Source organism: Hemitrygon akajei, unplaced genomic scaffold (genome assembly GCF_048418815.1).
Source record: "Hemitrygon akajei unplaced genomic scaffold, sHemAka1.3 Scf000045, whole genome shotgun sequence".
Lineage (NCBI taxonomy): Eukaryota > Metazoa > Chordata > Chondrichthyes > Myliobatiformes > Dasyatidae > Hemitrygon > Hemitrygon akajei.
This window is the reverse complement of record NW_027331931.1, coordinates 8,388,138-8,412,741: the sequence shown is the minus strand read 5'-3', so window position 1 is coordinate 8,412,741 and position 24,604 is coordinate 8,388,138. Positions and strand designations below refer to the sequence as shown.

The 24,604-nt window shown below is 45.8% G+C and overlaps 1 protein-coding gene across 1 annotated transcript; it reads right to left on the bottom strand.

Annotated features, from left to right (window-relative positions):
• Positions 1-1,640: 1,640 nt before the first annotated feature.
• On the bottom strand, positions 1,641-24,600 carry LOC140720605 (NACHT, LRR and PYD domains-containing protein 3-like). The gene is made up of 7 exons (XM_073035435.1): positions 24,565-24,600; positions 23,391-23,557; positions 22,162-22,333; positions 22,012-22,062; positions 6,122-6,513; positions 4,776-5,776; positions 1,641-1,731 (listed from the first exon to the last, which is right to left on the bottom strand). The coding sequence occupies exons 3-7, from the start codon at positions 22,265-22,267 to the stop codon at positions 1,641-1,643; spliced, it is 1,641 nt and encodes a 546-aa protein (XP_072891536.1). The 5' UTR covers positions 22,268-22,333; positions 23,391-23,557; positions 24,565-24,600.
• Between the last annotated feature and the right edge of the window lie 4 nt (positions 24,601-24,604).

The window sequence follows — 24,604 nt, the reverse complement described above, 5'->3', positions numbered from 1 at the left end:
TGAGGAAGTGGTATGTCAGCCTGGATGGGGATGGGGAGTGAAGAGATCCTGGGGACGATACACCACCAGTCTGGCATCCCTCAGCCTGGAGCTGAGACGCTGCTGTACCAGTGTGAGGAGCTCAGACACATTATTGCAGTTCACCGGGTGCGGGGGACAGAAGTAACCCCAGGTCACAGTTTCCCCTCTAATGAGACTCAAGTCCGATAGCAAGACAGGAAGTTAAAGCGGTTTATTGATTTCATCATGTCAAATGTAAATTAAACAATGTGTGAGCTGCTGACGTGCGGGAATAAATAAGCTGCTCCCGACTCACTCACAGTCACACACAATTAACTGACCGGCGACAACGAGTGACAGTTAGAATAATCAGTCCCATCTCTCACCGTCACTCTGCATCGGGGAACCGATGATTATAAAGTTAATCTTCGACGGTTTCAAAGGTACGTTTAATGTCAGAGAAATGTATAGAATATACATCCACGAAAAACAGGACAGTGCCTCCAAAGAATGAATGACAGTTAAGCGTTAGAACACCAAAGCCCCGGCCCCAGCTGTCCTCCCTCCCGCGTGTAAACAGCAGCAAAGCAACGATCTTGCCTCCCCCCACCAGAAAGAAAGGCATCGCCACCCATCATCGAGCACTCAAGCATCCAGCAAAGCAGCAGGAAAGACACAGACTTGCTGTCCCCCGAAGATGTATTCGAATACCACAGGCTCGCTCTCTCCCTAATAAGGGAGAACAAGGTGTCTCCACTTCAGGGCCGTGTCCGGGATCGTTGCAGACCCAGGGTCACTGCCGAGGGATTTGTCAATTTAACATCATTATATCGGCCAGGCTGCCGAATGCACCGTCCTCAGCAAAGGGAGCAAAAGGATTTTCTCCCTGGATAATCCCACACCCAGACTGAGCCCCGGACCCTGGGCTCTTCATGTCTGTGTAATTCCCCGGGGTCTCATGTGCAGGTGCTTCAGCATCACAGTGCGTGAGACTGGAGCAAGTTCCATCAGAACTGTTGGGAATTAAACCTAGAGCGTGGCCATTAAAAGGGAGGGTGGGTAAATTGGCCGCGTGGGCGAGGGTGTTCACAGATCCACTTTCAGTCCGGGTCTAGCTTCCTGCAGAGATCTCAGTTCCTTCTCTCCGGTCCAACTGAACCGATTACCCCCAAGCCTAAAACAGATGGGAAAATAAAGATGAAATAAACAGATTACACAACAGTGTCAATAACAGGGGTCCAGGGTTAATGTTTCAACAACACTCACAGACAAATATCACCAGAAAACCCGCGGATCCGCTGATATTTTATCACATTGAACATTAACACAAACATTCACCAAATCCACTCCAAACACGGGCGATTCAGTATGAGGTGGCGGAGAGCGGGGACAGATCGGTCTGTCAGCGAGTTTGATGTCAGGACCAGCTCCGTCAGTGATCGGTTTGTACTGAGAGCGGAGACGAGATCCTCAGCACCAGAATCTGTGAGACCGACCCTGAACAGCCTGGAGATGAAGAAAAAAAGAGACAGGAGACGGTACAAATCCCCAGTGTTTGTCAGTAACACAATTACTGATCACATTAATGTTCAGTATCAGACACCCAGTGACTGTAAACACAATCTCCCACAGTCTGGTACTTACTTGAGTTTCTGTATTTTACACTCCGGGTTCCTTAGAGCCGCAGACACCAGTTTCACTCCTGAATCTCCCAGGTCATTATCCCCAAGTCTAAACACAAACAGCCAAATTGACAAACAAAGTGAGTCAAACCCTGGTTTTGCGGGAATTTCTCTCACTCAGATATATCATGAAACATTAAACCCTTCAGTAAATCACTGATCGTAGTTCCAATCACTGTCAATGTCCCTCACTGCCCAGCTCCAGGGGATTCACCGAATGTCAGTAATTTAGTCTGTCGGTGTGACCCTGTAATCTTCACATATTCCGTCTCATTCCCTGATGGTTAGAAAAGTGTTGAACACAGGAGAAAGGGGGATGCGGAAGAGAGGTCCCCAAGAGAGGAGATACGAATTGACAATAAACTGGACTGATCAATTAACACTAAGGCTGTCTTCAAGAAGGGTCAGAGCCGTCTCTATTTCCTGAAGAGACTGAGGTCCTTTAACATCTGCCGGACGATGCTGAGCATGTTCTATGAGTCTGTGGTGGCCAGTGCTATCATGTTTGCTGTTATGTGCTGGGGTAGCAGACACCAACAGAATCAACAAACTCATTCGTAAGGCCAGTGATGTTGTGGGGGTGGAACTGGACTCTCTGACGATGGTGTCTGAAAAGAGGATGCTGTCCAAGTTGCATGCCATCTTGGACAATGACTCCCACCCACTCCATAATGTACTGGTTAGGCACAGGAGTACATTCAGCCAGAGTCTCATTCCACCGAGATGCAACACTGAGCGTCAAAGGAAGTCATTCCTACCTGTGGCCATCAAACTTTACAACTCCTCCCTCGGAGTGTCAGACACCCTGAGCCAATAGGCTGGTCCTGAACTTATTTCCACTTGGCATGATTAACTTCTCATTGTTTAATTATTTATGGTTTTATATTGCTATATTTCTTCACTATTCTTGGTTGGTGCGGCTGTAACGAAACCTATTTTCCCTCGGGATCAATAAAGCATGTCTTGTCTGTCTGTCCATCAGGAGGAAGAGGAATGGGGAAGAGAGATCCCACAGGATGAAGGAATAGACATTCCAAAGGAGGAAGGGAAATCCCACAGAAGGAAGGAGGATGGGGAAGAGAGCTCCCACAGGAGGATACTGAAACATAGAAACTTAGAAAACCCTCAGCACAACACAGGCCCTTTGGTCCACAAAGTTGTGCCGAACATGTCCCTACCTTAGAAATTACTAGGGTTAGCCATAGCCCTCTATTGTTCTCAGCTGCATGTACCTATCCAAAAGTCTCTTAAAAGGCCAGATCCTATCCACCGCCACCACTGCTGCCGGCAGCCCATTCCACGCACTCACCACTCCCTGCGTAAAAAAAAACTTACTCCTGATATCTCCTCTGTACCTACCCCCCAGCACTTTAAACCTGTGTCCTCTTGTGGCAACAATTTCAGCCCTGAGAAAAAGCCTCTGACCATCCACATGATCAATGCCTCTCATCATCTTAAACACCTTTATCAGGTAACCTCTCATCCTCCGTCGATCCCGTTCACTGAACCTGTTTTCATAAAGTATGCTCCCCAATCCAGGCAATATCCTTGTAAATCTCCTGTGCACTCTTTCTATAGTTTCCACATCCTTTCTGTAGTGAGGCGACCAGAACTGAGCACAGTACTCCAAGTGGGGTCTGACCAAGGTCCTATATAGCTGCAACATTACCTCTCGGCTCCTAAATTCAATTCCATGACTGATGAAGGCCAATACACCGTATGCCTTCTTGACCACATATTCAGCCTGCACAGCTGCTTTAAGCATCCTATGGTCTTGGACCCCATGATCCCTCAGATCATCCGCGCTGCCACGAGTCTTACATTAATATTATATTCTGAGATCATATTTCACCTACCAAAATGAACCACTTCACACTTATCTGGGTTGAACTCCATCTGCCACTTCTCAAACCAGTTTTACATCCTATCAAACAGAGTGCACTGCAGATTCTGTGGTCAAATCAAGACGTACAAAAAAACTGGATGAACTCAGCTGGTCGAGCAGCATCCGTTGAAAGAAGCAGTCAACGTTTCGGGTCGAAACCCTTCTTTAGACCTGACGAAGGGTCTCGACCCGAAACGTTGACTGCTTCTTTCAACGGATGCTGCCCAACCTGCTGAGTTCATCCAGCTTGTTTGTACGTCTTGCATCCTATGAATATCCCGCTGTAACATCTGACAGCCCTCCACACTATGCACAACACCCCCAAACTTTGTGTCATCAGCAAATTTGCTAACCCATTCTTCCACTTCCTCATCCATGTCATTTATAAAAATCACGAAGAGTCAGGGTCCCAGAACAGATCAGTGAGGCACACCACTGATCACTGACCTCCACGCAGAATATGGCAGTCTATTCCTTCATCAATGTGTTTAGTCACATCCTCAAAAAAAAAAATCAGTCTCGTGAGGCACGACCTGCCCTTGACAAAGCCATACTGAAACTTCCTAATCATATTATACCTCCCCAAATGTTCATAAATCCTGCCTCTCAGGATCTTCTCCATCAACTTACCAACCACTGAAGTACGTGAGGGGTGAGTTTGAACTAAGTTCCACAATCGGGAGAGAAGATGTGCCCATGGGGTTTGGATATCTGGTAGTGAGCACAGTCACACAGGTGGACTGATGGTGATAGTCACACACGGGGAAGGGCAGGGGAGGACAACCTCACAATGGTATTTCTTTCCTTCTCACTGGGACAGTCTGCTGACGGTCTCTTGTCCCACACCGGGAAGGGGGTGTGAATCTCTGACCCACCTGCTGCAGTCAGTGTCGGTCTGGGTGTCAGTAACAGTGAGAAGCAACATTGTCAATGGATGTGCCACAGGCAGCGAGAAACACGGCCATTCCTGTAATTTACTATCATTAAACCAATCGCCGTTGTTCACTGATCTGATGAAGTCTCCAACATCCCTTCACAAGGAACCATAAAACCCTTCCGTCCTTGTTGGGGAATTGCTGACCGATCTTCTGGTTATTAGTTACAATTCTTCACCGTATGATTTACTGCTGTCTAACCCAAATTCGTTTCCATTTGAACAACACAGTAGGAGAGTTTTAGAGTTCAGAGTGAGGGACAAATCAGGTTACCTCAAGTCCAGGCACTTGTGCAGCCCGGGTCCCAGCCGCTGGATTCCTTCACACTGAATGTGGCAGTTCCACAGGTCGAAGTTGTTTATTGTATCACAGAGTACAATGGCATGAGACAGGACCACGCAATCAATCGGTGTCAGTGTCATTCCACGGAATGAAAGTTCTTCCACAGATCCCAGTGCGGCCTGAGCCAGTCCACGATTCTGAGACTCAAACAGATAGTGCAATGTGTTCAGGAGGCTCCTTTTACCAGCTTTACTCTCTGTGTTTCCAACCTGGCGTGTAACCTCCTCCTTCACCCAGTCAATCACCCGGCAGGTTGTTTGATGAGGAAATGGACCCAGAAACTCCTCCAGGCCCCGAGATGCCATTGGGGAGGAGAGACCAGCAACAAAACGGAGAAATACATCAAATCGTCCACCTTTTGTGTTGTGGGCTTCAGTGAGGAATTTTAGGATATCCTCGGGACGTAGAGTCAGGAATTGTATGACTGCAGCTACAAACTCTTGGATGGTGAGGTGTGGGAATGTGTACACCACGCTCCGGGCAGAATCCTCTCTCTCCAAAAGCTCCAGCAGGAACCCGGACAGGAACTGGGAAGGCTGCAGATTGAACTTGAACAAATCCCCATCTGTAAACACAATCTTCTTCTCGGACACTCCTCTGAAGGCCATTTGACCAACCCTGAGTAACACATCACGGGGGTTCTCAATCTCACGGCCGTGGTTTTTCAGGATGTTGTAAATATAGTAGGAGTACAGTTGGGTGATGGTCTTGGGAACTCGCTGCGGGTCCCTGACTCCTTGTGTGAAGAAGGGGCCCAGTGCCAAAGCGAGGATCCAGCAGTAGGAGGGGTTGTAGCTCATGGTGTACAGGATCTCGTTCTCCTGCACGTGTTTGAAAACAACTGCCGCCACCGTCTGATCTCCAAAATGCCTTAAGAAATATTCTTTCCGTTCCTTACCAACAAATCCGAGGATTTCAGTCCATATCCCGATCTGTGCATTTTCCAATAAATGTAACGCAGTTGGACGGGTGGTCACCAGCACTGAACACCCTGGGAGCAACTTGCCCTGGATTAAACTGTATACAATGTCGGACACTTCACACCACCACTCGGGATCTGGGCACTGGTGCTTGGGTTCTGTATCTCTCCGACTGTCAGCAAAATCGATTCTGTGTTTGAATTCATCCAAACCATCGAATATAAACAGCAATCCCTCTGGGTTCTTCCAGACCTCTCTCAGGAAATTCCCAAAGTAAGGATACTGATCCAGAATCATTTCCCTCAGGTTTATTTTACAATTAATGGAGTTTAAATCGCGGAATTTGAAACTAAATACAAACTGGAATTGTTGGTATATTTTCCCCGTGGCCCAGTCGTAAACAATCTTTTGTACCATTGTTGTTTTCCCGATCCCTGGGACTCCGGCCACTGCTGCCGAACTCCCAGATGTGGAGTTACTTCGGGAAAAACTGCTCTGGAATAATTGATCACTCCCAAGTTTCTCCAGCTCTCCACGGAGATGTTTGTCTCTCCACTCCTCGTGGTCTCTGCCTCTTGCCAGCAGCTCATGTTCCACCAGTCTCCGATCTCGAACAGTAGAAATGACCGTGAGCTCAGCGTATCGATCAACCAGCTGGAAAACCTTCACCTTCTCCCTCATCAGGATCGTGTTCACTTTCAGTGTTTCAGTTTGTGCCCGCAGAGTCTCTTTGTGTTTCTGTTGAACATCTTCCATGGGAACAGACAGTGGACAAACTGTTAGATGCTCAACTCAGAACTCAGTATCTAAGCACACAAGAGTTAGCTCAAAGCTATTGCATTAATTGGATTCATCAATGGATGTTCGTGCAGCGAAGTAAATTTCATTAACAGACGCCGAACTGGACAGAGAGGCCTGGTTTAGATAAATACCTGATCATCATATTTCCACATTAATTGTGCTGTGAAAGTGAGTATTTCCCTGGTATTTTACGGAACCCCAACTGTCCGGTATTGGACACCCTCTTACTATTGTTACAGCTGTCATTGTTTTTGTGGGAGAACTTTGAAAGTTAGAGAAAATTGTATTGGGCGTTCTGTCAAAGAAACAAGTCGGGGAATCACAGCTCCTTCTACACAGTCACTGATTCAAAATACAAAGAAATAGCTTGGTGTATCAGCATTTGCGCAGTGAGGGTGCGACTGTAGGAGAAAATGTCAACCACCCTGTTCAGGAGATTGAGACAGTCAGCTTTTTGATACAAAACGCAGACAATTCACCCACTCCCCAAGAGCCCCCTGCGCCCCCTGCATCCTTCATCACAGATGCTGCTCAGCTCACTGAGTTCCTGCAGCAAATGGCTTAAGACGGCAGATCTGCAGTCTCGTGTCTCTTAAAGAGTGTGTGTTGCAACTATTCAACAGATTCAAGATTCAAGATACACGTTACACAAGTGTAATAGTGAAGCAAAAAATTGTTATTCCGGATCTGATGTTGTACAACAAAAACTCAGATAAAGAAAACAATGACAAACACAATAAATATAAATATATACGATACAGAAGTCACTCTGACCTCAGGTGGTTCTGACAGAATTTTTTCAAACCGTGCTGGTGGTGGGTTGGGGTTAATTAGTTGTGGAGGGGTGGCTTAGTCATTGGAGGCGTTGATCAGTCTTACTGCTTGAGGAAAGTAACAGATTTTGAGTCTGCTGGTCCTGCTGTGGATGCTGCGTAGCTTCCTCCCTCCTGGGAGAGGGGCAAACAGCCCATAGGCAGGATAGGTGGGATCCTTCCTCCCTCATGGGAGAAGGGCAAACACCCCATAGTCAGGATAGATGGGATCCTTCCTCCCTCATGGGAGAGGGGCAAACAGCCCACAGGCAGGATAGGTGGGACCCTTCCTCCCTCATGGGAGAGGGGCAAACAGCCCACAGGCAGGATAGATGGGATCCTTCCTCCCTCATGGGAGAGGGGCAAACAGCCCATAGGCAGGATAGGTGGGATCCTTCCTCCCTCATGGGAGAGGGACAAACAGCCCATAGGCAGGATAGATGGGACCCTTCCTCCCTCATGGGAGAGGGGCAAACAGCCCATAGGCAGGATAGGTGGGATCCTTCCTCCCTCATGGGAGAGGGGCAAACAGCCCATAGACAGGATAGGTGGGATCCTTCCTCCCTCATGGGAGAGGGGCAAACAGCCCATAGACAGGATAGATGGGATCCTTCCTCCCTCATGGGAGAGGGGCAAACAGCCCATAGGCGGGATAGATGGGATCCTTCCTCCCTCATGGGAGAGGGGCAAACAGCCCATAGACAGGATAGGTGGGATCCTTCCTCCCTCATGGGAGAGGGGCAAACAGCCCATAGGCAGGATAGGTGGGACCCTTCCACCCTCATGGGAGAGGGGCAAACAGCCCATAGACAGGATAGATGGGATCCTTCCTCCCTCATGGGAGAGGGGCAAACAGCCCATAGGCAGGATAGGTGGGATCCTTCCTCCCTCATGGGAGAGGGGCAAACAGCCCATAGACAGGATAGGTGGGATCCTTCCTCCCTCATGGGAGAGGGGCAAACAGCTCATAGACAGGATAGATGGGACCCTTCCTCCCTCATGGGAGAGGGGCAAACACCCCATAGACAGGATAGGTGGGATCCTTCCTCCCTCATGGGAGAGGGGCAAACAGCCCATAGACAGGATAGATGGGATCCTTCCTCCCTCATGGGAGAGGGGCAAACAGCCCATAGGCAGGATAGGTGGGATCCTTCCTCCCTCATGGGAGAGGGACAAACAGCCCATAGACAGGATAGGTGGGATCCTTCCTCCCTCATGGGAGAGGGGAAAACAGCCCATAGACAGGATAGATGGGATCCTTCCTCCCTCATGGGAGAGGGGCTAACAGCCCATAGACAGGATAGGTGGGATCCTTCCTCCCTCATGGGAGAGGGACAAACACCCCATAGACAGGATAGGTGGGATCCTTCCTCCCTCATGGGAGAGGGACAAACAGCCCATAGACAGGATAGATGGGATCCTTCCTCCCTCATGGGAGAGGGACAAACACCCCATAGACAGGATAGATGGGATCCTTCCTGAAGCTCCTGGCCGTTTTCCGGAGCCTTTCTGTATACACGTCCCTGATGGAAGGTAGGCTGCGGGTACAGCTGATGCATTGGGCAGTTTTGACAACCCGTTGTAGAGCCTTCCAATCCGCCACAGTTATGCAGCTTGTTGGCCTGCCCTCTGCAGCATAGCTGTAGAAGGACGGGAGTGTAGATGTGAGTACAGGTCAGACAACGTCTGTGGAAAGGAGAGAAAGGCGAGATGCTACTGGTCTGTGACTTTAAATGCAAGTTTGAAAACCATGCTGATTACCGGTCGGGTGGTGAAAAAGGGAGGAGAGACAGAGGGAATTCGGTAGAAGGTGGCACAGGACCTGCACAGTACACAGAACAGCACAGGAATAGGCCCTTCGGCCCACAACGTTGGTGCCAAAATGATGCCACATTAAACACATCCCACCTATCTCTGGTAGTAATTATTTCCCACATTCCCTGAATGTCAACGTGCATTTCCACCCCGGCAGCATATTGCAGGCACACATCATTCTGTGTAAAAGCAAATGCATGGTTCATCTTTCCCCCATCTCGCTCCAAATGAATAACCTCTATTATCTGATATCTCTACTCCAGAAAGGCTCTGACTATCTTCACCTCTCAATTTTATAATCCAACACATTGCCTCCCTACAACCCTTTACACTTTATATAAAAGAATCCAAGTTTGCCTCCTTGAAGTTTATGCTCTCTAATCTAGGATGTGAGTGGCGTTTCTCTTCAGCAGCTACTGAGGTCCTCACATCTTTTCTGTAATGGGGAACAGAATTGCATGAATACTCCAAGTGCAGTCAAACCTAAGTTTTATACAGCTGTGGCAAATAAGATTTACATTCAGGGAGCTATGGACATGGACAACAAGACGCCTCTAGACTTTATACTTCCTCCATGCATTTGATCTGCATTGCAACAACTCACACTTCTCTGGATTAAACTCCATCTGATATTTCTCTCACTCTAACCCTTTGCCATTCCATCTGTCTTCTCCCAATTTAACTTTCCCACACTCTATAATCGCATGATGTGTGGATCTCTCCTTATTCATACACATCTGAGAACAGGAGTTGTGTTCACTTTTCCCAAAGGCTCGCCCACTGAAACCCGAGCATCTTGCAGGCATACATCCCAATACCACCTGCAGTATGTCCTCTCCTCTAATTTAGAGATTACACATATTATTCCCAGAACACATCCCACCATCAGCGGTTCCTAAAATATTCTTGCAGTAAGGGAACACGGGACAAAGAATGAAAGGTCATCAGCAACACAGGGAAAGTTAAAATTACCCACTACAACAAACTTGCTGTTTTTGTATCTTTACAGAATTTGCTGACATATCAGTTCCTGTATCTCCAGATAACTACTGGGGAATGTTCAGCAAAAACCCATCAGTGATTGTATCTGTCTTATTGTTGAGCTCTCCCCATATTGCCTCAGAGCTTAAACTCCCCAGTATGTCCTCTGAGTGCAGCTGCGAAATTCCGCGGATCAGCAAATAAACCTCTCCAACTACACTACCTCCTTTCTCAAATCTGAACTTTCGGAACTCTGGAGTATCGATCTGCCAATTTTGTCTCTCAATCAAGTCTTCACAAAGACCACAACATCACACGTCCATGTGCTGATCCCCTCTTAACGTACAACAACCTGACTCGCAACACTCTCTGCACTGACCCAACCACTTCAGACCCGACCATCCCATCATGTTCATTTACCCGGCCCCGCCGGCCTTACAATGAGGTTTACTAGCCTAACCTGCATCTTCTTTTGACTCAGCTGGGCAGAAGATAATGTAGCTGGGCATGTGTTTGGATTTTCAGTGGGGGAGCAATCTGTACATAAAGAACATCTGTCTCAGTTATGGAAAGGGATGACGATGCCCCGAGTATCGAGGTCCTGAATTAGGGGAAGGCAGATATTAATGTAAAACAGGGTTTGGATGGAGTGTGGGAACATTTACTTGCAGCTACACTACACCAGAAGACAGATTTTTAAATGGATGTGGGACCTCACAGTATATTAGAACCCTGCCAAGTGTGTACAAGATTTCACAGAGTTTGAAGAGCCTGTCAGGGTGTGTGGGGTCTCATAGTTTGTCAGGACTCTGTCAGAGTGTGTCGGGTCTCACAGTGTGTCAGGACCCTACCAGGGGTGTGTGGGGTCCGCCAGCGTATCAGGGCCTTGTCTGGGGATGCATCGCATGTGAAAGTTTACAGGATTCTGCCAGCAGTGGGTGGGGTCACACAGTGTGTCAGGACCCGGAAAAAGAGTACAGGGAATTAGTAAGGAAGGAAGCTGAGAGGCAGGACCACAAGGGTAGTTATCTTGAGATTGTTGCCTGTGCCACTTGAGAGTCAGGACAGAAAGACAATGAGGTGGCAGATACATGTGTGGCTGAAGAACTGGAGCTGGGAGCAAGGATTCAGATTTTGGATAATTGGGACCTCTTCTGTGGCAGTGGGACCTGTATAAAAGGACAGGTTGTACTCGAATCCAGGAGGTGACAATATTCTTGCGGGCAGATTTACTCGAGCTGTCGAGAGCGGTTTAAACTAACATGGCAGGAGGATGGGAACCAGTATGATAGAGCTGAGGATGAATCAGCAAGTTTACAAGTAGATGATGGCTGTAACATGAAGGTAAGGTAGGACTAGCCTATGACTGGGTGCAAAAGAGGACAGAGCAAAGAGTTAAATTGACCCATAGATCAAAATTCAAAAGGAGAGAAAAAGCAGGACTGAATGGCTTTATTTAAATGTGGGTAACATTTGGGAAAAGGTGGATAAATTTTGGTGGAATTAGAGATTGGTCCATATGAGATTGTGGGCATCACTTAGTCGTGTCTGAAAGAAGACCATATTTGGGATCTTAACATCAAAACATAGACTTCGTATAAAAAGGACAGGCAGGAAGGCACATGTGGTGATGTGGCTCTGTTGGTAAGAGATGGAATTAGATCTTTAGAAAGAGATGATATAGGGTCACAGAATTTTGAATTTTTGTGGGTGGAGTTAAGAAATTGCAATGGTTAAAAAAACCATTATGGGATTTATATATAAGCCTCCAAATATAGATGGTATTTGAGCTATGCCTAGCTACAGAGTCATGTATATACAGAGAGTAGAGCAGTGAGTTAAGCACACACTTCTGGGGTGCGCCAGTGTTGATTGTCAGCGAGAAGGACCTGTCATCACCAATCTACACAGATTGTGGTCTTCCAGTTAGGAAGTCGAGGATCCAATGTACAGTGGGAGGGGGTGGCGTTAAAGAGGCCCAGGTTCTGTAACTTCTCTGTTAGGATTGTGGGAAGGATGGTATTAAAAGCGGAGCTGTAGTTGATGAACAGCATCCTGACGCAGGTGTTTGTGTTGTCTAGGTGGTCTAAAGCTGTGTGAAGAGCCATTAAGATTGCCTCTGCCATTGACCTGTTGTGGCGATAGGCAAATTGCAATGGGTCCAGGTCCTTGCTGAGGCAGAAGATCAATCTAGTCATGACCAACCTCTCAAAAAATTTCATCACTGTCTATGTGAGTGCTACCATGTGATAGTCGTTAAGGCAGCCCACATTATTCTTTGGGCTCCTTACCTTAGAAAGGGCGTGCTGAAACTGAAGAGGTTTCAAAGGAGGTTCACAAAATTGATTCTAGGATTGAATGGTTTGTCATATGAAAAGCGTTTGATGGCTCTGGGCCTGTATTCACTGGAATTCAGAAGAATGAGGGGTGACCTCATTGAAAGCTATCGACTGGGGAAAGGCCGAGATAGAGTGGATATGGAGAGGATGTTTCCTACGGTGGGGGAGTCAAAGACCAGATGTCAGAGCCTCAGAATAGAGGCGCATTCTTTTAGGACAGAGATGAGGAGGAGATTCTTTAGCCAGAAGGGGGTGAAATTGTGGAAGTCTTTGCCACAGGTGGCTGTAGAGGACAAGCCTTTATGTATATTTAAGGCAAAAGTTGATAGATTCCTGATTAGTCAGGGCATGAAGGGATACGTGGGGGGGGGCGGGGTGGGGGAGAAGGCAGGAGATTGGGGCAGAGAGGTAAATTGCATCAGCCACGATTGAAAGGTGGAGCAGACTTGATAGGCCAAATGGCCTAATTCTGCTCCTGTGTCTTCTGGTCTAAGATGGTAAGAGAAGGCCATTTCCCCAGGGTAGCAATGGCCAGTGCAACCGAGGTCTGAGGTGATTGATGGAAAATATGGGTGGGGAGGGGTTAGTTGTATTTTTACACAGAGTAGCGGATGCGTGGAACGGTCTGCCACAGTTGGTTGTAGAGCTGGGGTGTGTGGGCCAATTGGCATTGGTGCCTGGCACAAAAATTTTTGGGAACCCCTGTGCCAGGTTCGAGGCCCATAACATTCAGGACATTAAAGAGACTCTCAGATAGGCACCTGGACGTTTGGAAAATGAAGGGCTGTCTGGGAGTATGTTCAGGCAGCCTTGTGGGTCGGAGCGCCTGTGCAGTTCTCTACTCTAAGTTTCTTCCCCCTGAATCCTTGAGGCTGTGACCCCTAGTTCTGCTCTCGCTTGCCAGTGGACCTTTGCACTCGCGACCTCTTTCATAACTTTGCATGGCAAGGGGACGGGAGGCGGAATGATAGGGCAGATGATGAGCTAGCAGGCTTATAAGTAGATGATGGATGCAAAGGAGGGCAAGCCAATGATTGGGTACAAACGCAGATAGAGCCAAGAATTGTACCTCAAGAGGCAAAATTCAAAAGGGCGAAGAATGCAGGACTGAAGTTCTGTATTTAAATTGCCGTGGCATTCGGAATAAGGTGGGCAAACTGGTGACACTATTAGAGATTGGTTGATGTGGCGTTGTGGGCATCACTGAGTCATGGCTGAAAGTTTCATGGGAGCTTAATATCAAAGAATATGCCTTGTATCGAAAAGACAGGCACTAAGACATAGACGGTGGTGTGGCTCTGCTGCTACGAAATAGAATTACATCTTTAGAAAGAGGTGACAGAGAGTCAGAGAATGTCGTATATTTATGGGTGGAGTTAAGAAACAGCAAAGGTAAAAAACACACACACACACACATTCTGAAAATCATATATAGATTTCCAAATAGTAGCCAAGATGTGGGGTTGAGATTGCAAAGGAAACTGGAAAAGGCAAGTTATAAGGGTAATGACACAATTGTAATACGGACTTCAATATGCAAGGGGTTTGGGAAAATCAGATTAGTGTCGGTTTACAAGAGAGGGAAGTTGTTGAATGCTTATGAGATAGCATTTTCGAGCCGCTTGTGCTTGAGCCTAGTTAGGGAAAGGTTATCTCAGATCGGGTGTTGCGTAATAACCCAGATAGTTATTATTGGAGCTGAACGTAAAGGAACCCTTAAGAGGCAGTGATCATAATATGACTAAATTCATACTATATTTGAGAGGGAGAAGCATAAGTCATATGTATCTGTATCACAGTGGAATAAAGTGAATTCCAGAGGCATAAGCGAGGAGCTTGCACCAGAGGATTGGAGGAGGATACCGGCACAGATGCTGGCAGAACATAGGTAACTGGAGTTTTTGGGAATAGTTCACAAGGCGCAGGATAAATATGTCCCCCGGAGGAATAAGTTCTCGAATAACAGGGTTAGGCAACCGTGGCTAACAAAGGACGTTGAGAACTGCATAAAAGCTAAGGAAAGGGCATATAATGTCATTTACTTGCATTTTCAGAAGGCGTCCGATAAGGTGCCACAGATGGGGCTGCTTAACAAGATAAAACTGGAAGAATGAGCAAAACAGTGGCAGATGGAATACAGTGTTTGAAAATTTATCGTAATACATTTTTCGTAAAAAAAAGAAAAATGGTGCGAAATTATTATCAAAATTGGGAGAATGTTCAAACATCAAAGATGCAGAGGGACTTTGGAGTCCCCATGCAAACTTCCCAGAAGGTTAAATTACAGGTTGACTAGGATAAAGAAAGTAAATGTAACCACGATGTGTCAGGACCCTGTCAGGGGTGTGTGGGGTCTCACAGTGTGTCAGGACCCTGTCAGGGGTGTGTGGGGTCTCACAGTGTGTCAGGACCCTGTCAGGGGTGTGTGGGGTCTAACAGTGTGTCAGGACCCTGTCAGGGGTGTGTGGGGTCTCACAGTGTGTCAGGATCCTCTCGGTGGTGTGGGGGGTCTCACAGCGTGTCAGGAACCTGTCAGGGGTCTGTGGGGTCTCTGTGTGTCCGGAACCTGCTGGGCGTATGTGGACTCTCTATTCAATGTATTCGGGTGAGATAGGGAGTGTAGAAAAACATTGATTGTTGAAATAGCTACTTTAGACAATATGACAGTGGTAGAAATATGTTCCTGAACAATCAGGGAGTGAACACATATTTTGTTTACAGAAATAGGTATGGGAATTTCACTGTCGTGTCTGTTCCCTCGGCAAACAGCATAAAGAAAAGTGAAGAACAAGTTTGCAGGCAAATTATAGATATATACTGTAGAAATTGTAGAGGCATTCGCAGCGGAACAGTCGATTCAAAGAGAGAGAGAGCTTTACACAGATCATAGAGAAAAGCTTTAAACAAGGAGGTTCTCACGGGGCTCGGTGCATTAGAATACTGGGTATAACTGCGAGTCCAGGTTTGTTCTGGGTGTCAGATGTGTGATGTCCGGGAAACTTCCGGCCTCCCTGATGGCCATATTTGTGCCAGGTGCATCAAAATGCAGCTCCTTAGAGACCGACTTAGGGAACTGGAGTGGCAACTCGACCTTCGGCTTGTTAGGGAGAGTGAGGAGATGATAAACAAGAGCTACATGAGAGGTAGTCAGCCAGGCGCCACAGGAGACAGATAAGTGGGTGACCCTCAGGAGAGGGAATGGAAGGCATCAGGTTGTGTAGAGCACTGCTGTGGCTGCCACTCTTAACAATAACTACTCCATTTTGTGTGCTGTTAGGGTGGGGTGGGGGAGAACAACCTACCTCGGGGAAGCAACAGTGGCCGTGCCTCCGGCACTGCGTCTCACCCTGTGGTTCAGAAAGATAGGGAACGGAAGAGAAGGACAGTGGTAATAGGAGAATCTATAGTTAGGGGGACAGATGGGCGAATCTGTGGATGCGAAAATTAACCAAGGATGGAAGTTTGCCCTCCAGGTGCCAGTTTTCGTGATGTTTTTGAGCACGTTTGCATATCCTGAAATGGGAGTGTGAGCAACCGGAGGTCGTGGTACATATTGGTACCAATAATATAGGTAGAAAAAGGGAGGAGGTCATGATAGCATAATACAGGGAGTTAGGAAGGAAGTTGAGAAGCAGGACCTCAAATTGTCATAATCTCAGGATTGCTGCCTGTGCCATGTGACAGTGAGTATAGGAATAGAATGAGCTGGGGGATAAAAGAGTGGCTGAAGGATTGGAGCAGGGGGAAGGGATTCGGAATTTTGGATCATTGGGACCTCTCCTAGGGCAGGTGTGACCTGCACAAAAAGGACCAGTTGAACATGAATCCGAGGGGGACGAACACCGTGTGCATAGTCAGGATTTTCCCCAGGACTGACATGGCTAGCACGAGAGGGCATAGTTTTAAGGTGCTTGGAAGTAGATTTAATAGAGGGCTATGTGTAAAGCCTAGGTAGTTCTAGGTAGGGACATGTTCAGCACAGCTTGTGGGCCGAACGGCCTGCATTGTGCTGTATGTTTTCTATGTTTCTCGTATCTAGGCGGGGAGCTTTGCTAATGCTATTGCAGAGTGTTTAAACTATACTTGCAGGGAATGGGAACCGAAGTGAAGAGGCAGAAGATGGGTAGATTGGAGCTTTTAGGGAGTTTGTGAGGAAGGATAGGCAGATGTAAGAGTAAAGGTGCATTCAGCCTGGTGGTTTGAGATGTGTCTATTTTAATGCAAGGGGTATCATAAACAAGGCAGATAAACTTAGAGCGTGGATCAATACGTGGAACTATGACATTCTGGCCATTACAGAGACATGAATGTTTCAGGAACAGGAATAGCTGCTGAGTTTGCCCGGCTTTAGATCTTTCAAAATGAACAGAGAGGGATCAAAAGAGGTGGGGTGTGGTATTGCTAATTAAGGATAGTTACAAGGCTGCAGAAAAGGGGGACTTCATAGAGGAATGGTCTACTGATTCAGTGTGGATGGAAGTCAGAAACAGGAAAGGGGTAATAACTCTACTCGGTGTTGTTTTATAGACGCAAGACATTTATATAACAGAGACATCAAGGCGCAGACAGACAGGCTGATACTGCCACTGTAAAAACAAAACAGGGTTGCTGTAATGGGAGATTTTAACTTTCCTAATATTGATTAGTATCTCCTTAGCGCAAGGGTGGAGTTTGTTAGGTGCCTTCAGAAAGGTTTCCGGACACAATATGCCAATTACAGGAAAGGCTGCAATTGATCTGGTATTGGGAAATGGACCTGGTCAGGTGTCAAATCTCTCAGTGGGAGAGCATTTTGAAGGTAGTGACCACACTGTATTTCCTTCACCATACCGCTGGAGAGGGACAGGGGCAGACAATTAGGGAAAACATTTAATTGGGGTCGGGGAGATATGATGCTACTAGGCAGGAACTTAGAGGCATAAATTGGAAGCAAAAGTTCTCAGGGGAGTGCATGGCAGAAATGTGACAAATTTTCAGGGAGTATTTGCATAGAGTTCTTCATAGATATGTTCCATTGAGGCAGGGAAAGGTTGGTAGAATTAAAGAACCATGGTGTACAAATATGTAGAAAATCTAGTTGAGAAGAAAAGAAAAGCGTATGAAAGCTTCAGGAAACTAGGTACTGTTAGAGCTCTAGAAAATTACAAGCTTGCAAGGAAGCGGCTTAAGAAGGAAATTAGGGGAGTGAGAAGTCGCTATGAGAAGGCCTTAGCAAGAGTAAGAAAAACAAAAAGGTATTCTACAAGTATGTGAAGAGTAAGAGGACGAGCCGCGTGAGAATAGGACCAATCAGGTGTGATAGTAGAAATGTATGCATGGAGTCGGAGCAGGTAGGGAGGTACTTTAAGAATACTTTGCTTGAGTATTCACCAGGGAAAAAGACCTCGACAACTGTCAGGATGACCTACAGGGGACGGGATGAGATATACTCCAGGCTACTGAGGGAGGAGATTGTTGAGCCTCTTGCGATGATCTTTGGATCATCAATAGGGACAGGAGAAGTGCCAGAGGATTAGAGGGTTGCAAATGTGGTTCTATTTTTCAAGAAGGGGAGTAGAGATAACTCAGGAAATTATAGACCAGTGAGTCTGACTTCAGTGGTAGGCAAATTGTTGAAGAAGATCCTGATAGGCAGGATTTATGAGCATTTGGAGAGACATAATCTGATTAGGGATAGTCAGCATGGCAGATAGGCAGCTCGTGCATTACGGACCTGATTAAATTCTTTGAGGATGTAACAAAACATATTGATGAAGGTAGAACAGTGGATGTAGTGTACATGGATTTCATGAAGGCATTTGATAAGGTTCCCCCATGCAAGGCTCCTTCAGAAGGTATGGAGGCATGGGATCCAAGGAGACCTTGCTTTGTGGATCCAGAATTGGCTTGCTTACAGAAGACAAAGGATGGTTGTAGATATTTTGTATTCTGCATGGAGGTCAGAGACCAGTGGTGTTCCGCAGAAAACTATTCTGGGACTCCCCTACTCTTTGTAAATTTTACAAATGACCTGGATGAAGAAATAGAAGGTTGGGTTAGTAAATCTGCTGATGACACAAAGTTGGGGGAAGTTGTGGATAGTCTTGAGGATTGTCAGAGGTTATAGCGGGATATTGACAGGATGCAGAACTGAGGTGAGAAGTGGCAGCTGGACTTCCACCCAGATAAGTGTGAAGTGGTTCATTTTGCTAGTTCCAATTTGAAGACAGAATATAATATTAATGATAAGACTCTTGGCAGCGTGGAGGATCTGAGAGATCGTGGGGTCCGTGTCGATAGGACACTCAAAGCTGCTGTGCGGGTTGACAGTTTATGATGTAAGAAGGCGTATGGTGTGTTGGCATTCATCAACAGTGGGATGGAATTCAAGAGCCGTGAGGTGATGTTGCAGCTATACAATACTTTGATTCGACCCCACTTGGAGCAGTGTGTTTGTTCTGGTCACCTCACTACAGGAAGAATGTGGGTACCATAGAGGGAGTTCAGAGGTGATTTACAAGGATATTGCCAGGATTGAGAATAGCTTCAGTGTACTTGGCCTTTTCTCCTTGGAGCGAAGAAGGATGAGGGGTTACCTGATAGAGGTGTATAAGGTGATAAGGGACATTGATTGCGTGGATAGTAAGAGGCTAAAACGAGGAAGCATAGCTTTAAGGTGCTTGGAAATATGTGTCGAGGGGATGTCAGGGGTATGTTTTTCACACAAATGGTGGTGGGTGCGTGGAATGCATTGCCGGTGGCAGTGTTCGAAGCAGATAGAATGGGGTCTTTAAAGAGTCTCTTAGATAGGTACATGGAGCTTAGGAAAGCAGAGGGCTGTGTGCTAGGGAAATTCTAGGCAGTTACTAGAGTAGGTTACATGGTTGGCACAACATTTTAGGCTGAATGGCCTGGAATATGCTGTAGATTTCTATCTTCTATTTTGAACAGTGAAATATCTTTTCTTCTTTAGTCTGTACAGGGTCCATGATTTAAATGCCGCTTTTCTACACTCCCATAGACCCTTTGTCCATCTCCTGAGTAAATAGAGATGGAACAATATTTAAGAATTAAGATATCCTCCATCTGCTTTGGTTCCACACGTGGATTGCCATTCCGATCTTCCAGAGGACTAACTTTGTGCACTGAGGATATTTTAGGCAATTTCCAGAGTAGGTTACATGGTCAGCATAACATAATTGGCTGAAAACCATGGTGTAGGTAAACTGAGGAACTTTATTGTCTGAATGTGGACTGGAAAAACATTAGCAGATGTCACGGGGATGTGAGCAGTTCGAAAATTTCCTGATTCACCCATACGCAAATTAATATCTTTGGAATTTGAACTTGAAATGAGAGCGGGTGGTACAGGGTTATAGTGACACGGTGGTCAGCAGCACAGGAGCGCCACAGGGAACCGTACTCTCTCCGGTCCTGTTCACCCTGTACACATCAGACTTCCAATATAACTCGGAGTCCTGCCATGTGCAGAAGTTCGCTGATGACACGGCCATAGTGGGGTGTGTCAGGAATGGACAGGAGGAGGAGTATAGGAAACTGATACAGGACTTTGTGATATGGTGCAACTCAAACTACCTGCGTCTCAATATCACCAAGACCAAGGAGATGGTGGTGGACTTTAGGAGATCTAGGCCTCATATGGAGCCAGTGATCATTAATGGAGAATGTGTGGAGCAGGTTAAGACCTACAAGTATCTGGGAGTACAGTTAGACGAGAAGCTAGACTGGACTGCCAACCCAGATGCCTTGTGCAGGAAGGCACAGAGTCGACTGTACTTCCTTAGAAGGTTGGCGTCATTCAATGTCTGCAGTGAGATGCTGAAGATGTTCTATAGGTCAGTTGTTGAGAGCGCCCTCTTCTTTGTGGTGGCGTGTTGGGGAGGAAGCATTAAGAAGAAGGACGCCTCACGTCTTAATAAGCTGGTAAGGAAGGCGGGCTCTGTCGTGGGCAAAGTACTGGAGAGTTTAACATCGGTAGCTGAGCGAAGGGCGCTGAGTAGGCTACGGTCAATTATGGAAAACCCTGAACATCCTCTACATAGAATCATCCAGAGACAGAGAAGCAGTTTCAGCGACAGGTTACTATCGATGCAATGCTCCTCAGACAGGTTGAAGAGGTCAATACTCCCCAATGCCATTAGGCTTTACAATTCAACTGCCAGGACTTAAGAACTTTTTTTTTTAAAGCTATTATTAATGCTTTTTGAGTTAGTGATTTAGATGCATATCATATTATTACTGAGTGAAGTATTGTATGTAATGAGATTTTGCTACAACAAGTGTATGGGACATTGGAAAAAATGTTGAATTTCCCCATGGGGATGAATAAAGTATCTATCTATCTATCTATCTATCTAGTCAAGATTCCTTATGTTTCTTTTCAAGAGCTTCAAATATTCAGATTAAACATGGGCTACTGTAAGATTAATAACTTTTCTTTTCCTTTCGCCCTCTCCTCTTAAATGTGGAGTTGAGTGATGAAACTCGCTCTGCAATTGTTCAGCCTAACAATCTCGTGAGCCCATGCACTACCCCGGGCTCCATTTTCACAGACATGATGTGCTTATGGATGCACTGAACTCCGCATCCAGTTGGTCACAGTTTAACTAATTGCAATATTATTTATAGATATTTTCAGTCCTTTGTACCTTCCCTGCCGCAAACTCACAACCCTTGGTTTCTTTGTCCTAATTCCCATCTCTTACCCTTCCACAATGTCCATCACACAACACTGGCACACATGAATTTCAGCTTCTGCGAATGGAACTGAAGATTCTGTCCCCAATTTTACCTTCACTAACACTGTCTCCTAATGTACTTCCCAGGATTATTGAGTTGGGAATTAAAAAGATATTTCACCTTCACTAACACTGTCTCCTAATGTACTTCCCAGGATTATTGAGTTGGGAATTTAAAAGATATATGTAACAGTTTTGGCACAATGGGAGTGCAGATGTGAACAGAGTGGGGTTCATTTGCTGATTTGGGGTTCAACAGACCAGTTGGGATATTAACTACTTTTCTCATTAAATGGATATTGTCATTATTACTCTGTAACAAGAAGTTTAATAGACTCCCATTTCTACAAATGATGACCTGTAGGATCTGAGGGAATTTAGAAAAGTGATTTAGGATGAGGGTTGTTCCAGCAGTTGTGTTGCTTTAGGGGAAGGATTTCACCTTTTGGAGTGAAGAAATTTCTGAGAATTTCACAACTCCCGATTGCCCTCTTCTCCAGTCTGACCTCAGTGAAGGGGTTTGTAGCTGCAGGACCCAGAGAGGTGTGATCTCTTTCAGCAACCACTCCCCCGCCCCCAAACTTTCTGCGTTGTTCCTCACACTGTCCTGTGAAAATTCCCTCCAGCAAACATTTCCGATGCGTATTAATGTGCGCTGTGTCATGGTGCCAATATTTACCTGGTCAAATCTCTATGGCTCTACGACGATATGGCCCTCCACAACATCAAACTTTGATGGAAACAGCGGTTTCTTCACTTACCTTTCAGTTCCCTGGGAATCTCCGGTACGGGTAGATGAACTGGAATACAACCTATTCGGATTAAAACAATTTCAGGAATTAAGATGTGTAAAATTATAAAGTGTGTAATGTTAGAATCCAAAATTAAATTCATATGTGAAATTATCTCACCATGTTCTTGTATTTCTTTCAATATTTTGTCAAACTTTGGGACACCAATCCGCATTTTCACAAAGGTTTCCCACATCACCCTCCGGGCGCGGGAGCCTTTCTCCATCACCAGGCTCAGGAGGAGTTTAGAACTGTCCGCCCGCTCTCCCTTATCAGCGAGATCAGAGATTTTCTGTGAAGAGTAACAGTGAACATATTGGGGAGTGACAGAGTCACAGAGAATGAGAAGTAAATGATGTGCTCTGTAACGGGATCACACTGAGCAGTCACCCGGACGGGTACTGATCCTGTCTGGACATGGACTGTATATGCTGAGTGCAGAGCACACGGAGGGACATTCGCCGTGAACCTGGTCCACCAGTCAATCAGATCCTGGCTGGTCTGTGACCGCATCATTGACGTGGCTCCAAATCCATAAATAATTCCTCACCGAATTTGACGGTGTAAAATCAGAAAATAACAATCACAGGTGAAGAAATATGACAGGGTGGTTTTTAAAACAGAATGAGCAATTGTAGAGAAGTTGCAGGAAAGATGTGATTCAGCCCCTTAATCCGTCAGTGTCCACCATGACAGCCGATTACCAGCAGAACCTGATGCCCTTCCTTTGCCTTTTCCGGTTGTTGCTTATTCTGTGATTACACATTACAAAAGATAGATAGATAGATAGATAGATAGATAGATAGATAGATAGATAGATAGATAGATAGATAGATAGATAGATAGATAGATACTTTATTCATCCCCATGGGGAAATTCAACATTTTTTCCAATGTCCCATACACTTGTTGTAGCAAACACTCATTACATAATGGCAATATTCCCCGATATTTCACACTGTTTGCAGTTACAGATTGTAACGGAATCATCTCCACCCAGAACAGAACACACTGGAGCTCCTGTGGCACCCAAAGATGATGTCCCGGTTCTCTCTGACATCCTGCCGTCACTCTGCATGGTTTTCTGAAACTGAAACTTCCTGTCATATTTCCATTTAACGTTGTAAGCCGACGCAACTGTTAGTGGCTCAAATCGCTCTAAACATTGAACAGCTACACGCCAGGTCATGGTATCTTTTCAACTCTTTCTATCAGTGGTTCAGAATCACATTTTTTTGAGATTGCATGTACAGTGTATATCTCCCAGTTGTTCATTTATCTAATTTAACATCTGATGAGTCAGAGTTCTGTGATGTGCGAAAATTCAAACCCATTCTCAGTCTCACTCACCCGATGTTCCTCTCCACTGAACTGATTCTCGGCCGTTAACGCCAGGCTCACTCCGTGCACCCCTCCTTCTATTGCCTGCTCCAGCCTGTCCCGGTAGAAATCCGTCAACTGCAGCAGCTGGAAATCATTCCAGCTTGCCAGGAGCTCGGTGATCACTGAGCTCGGAACTGTGAAGGAAAATGGCGAAAATTAAAGAAATTACCGACCACCTATTGGGCAGCAACTTTCTCTTTGGAACCTAAAGATGGTGCGGCAGGTCACCAAACACATTCCGATATATATACCTCTCTGTTTATTGAAGACTTGAAAGGACTCTATTTATTTCTGAGAATATTGTAGCCCATCACCATCACACTTCTTGTACTGCCCATCACCACTGCTTTGCTCTGGGTTGCTGTCTGCATGCCTGGAAAACCCATTCCTCAGCAAATCTCTGGAATATCTCACAAAATGCTGGAGGTACTCAGCAGGTCAGGCAGCATCAATGGAGAATAAGCAATCAACGTTTCAAGCCAAGACCCTTCATCAGACTGGAAATGAAGGAGTCAAAAAAATCTAGATATTGCCACATTGCTTTCAATTGCTGCGATCCTGACCCAAAATGTCAAATGTTCATTCTTCTCCATGGATGCTGCCTGACCTGTTGAGTTCTGAGAATATTTTGTGTGTCTTTGTGTTGCTTAAAACTTTCAGAATCTGCAGAATGTCTTGCGTTCTGGAATACCTCACCGTTTTAATGTGCATCTCAATCTGCTTGAAAAGCAAATATCTGATGGTAATTGTACCCCTTCCACGTGTGTCTGTGCTTCTACCAGAGATATGAACTCTCTCTCTCTCATCTCACTGCTTAGATAGATAGATAGATAGATAGATAGATAGATAGATAGATAGATAGATAGATAGATAGATAGATAGATAGATAGATAGATAGATACTTTATTCATCCCCATGGGGAAATTCAACTTTTTTTCCAATGTCCCATACACTTGCTGTAGCAAAACTAATTACAAACAATACTTAACTCAGTAAAAAATATGATATGCATCTAAATCACTATCTCAAAAAGCATTAATAATAGCTCTTAACAATTTTTTTTTTGAATTGCCGGTATTGAACTAAACCCAGAGACAGAGTCAATGCAATATTTATAAATTAAAATAATTCACCACTATACCCGTGACCTTCCCTGATATTGACGTCACTGGAACTCCTCC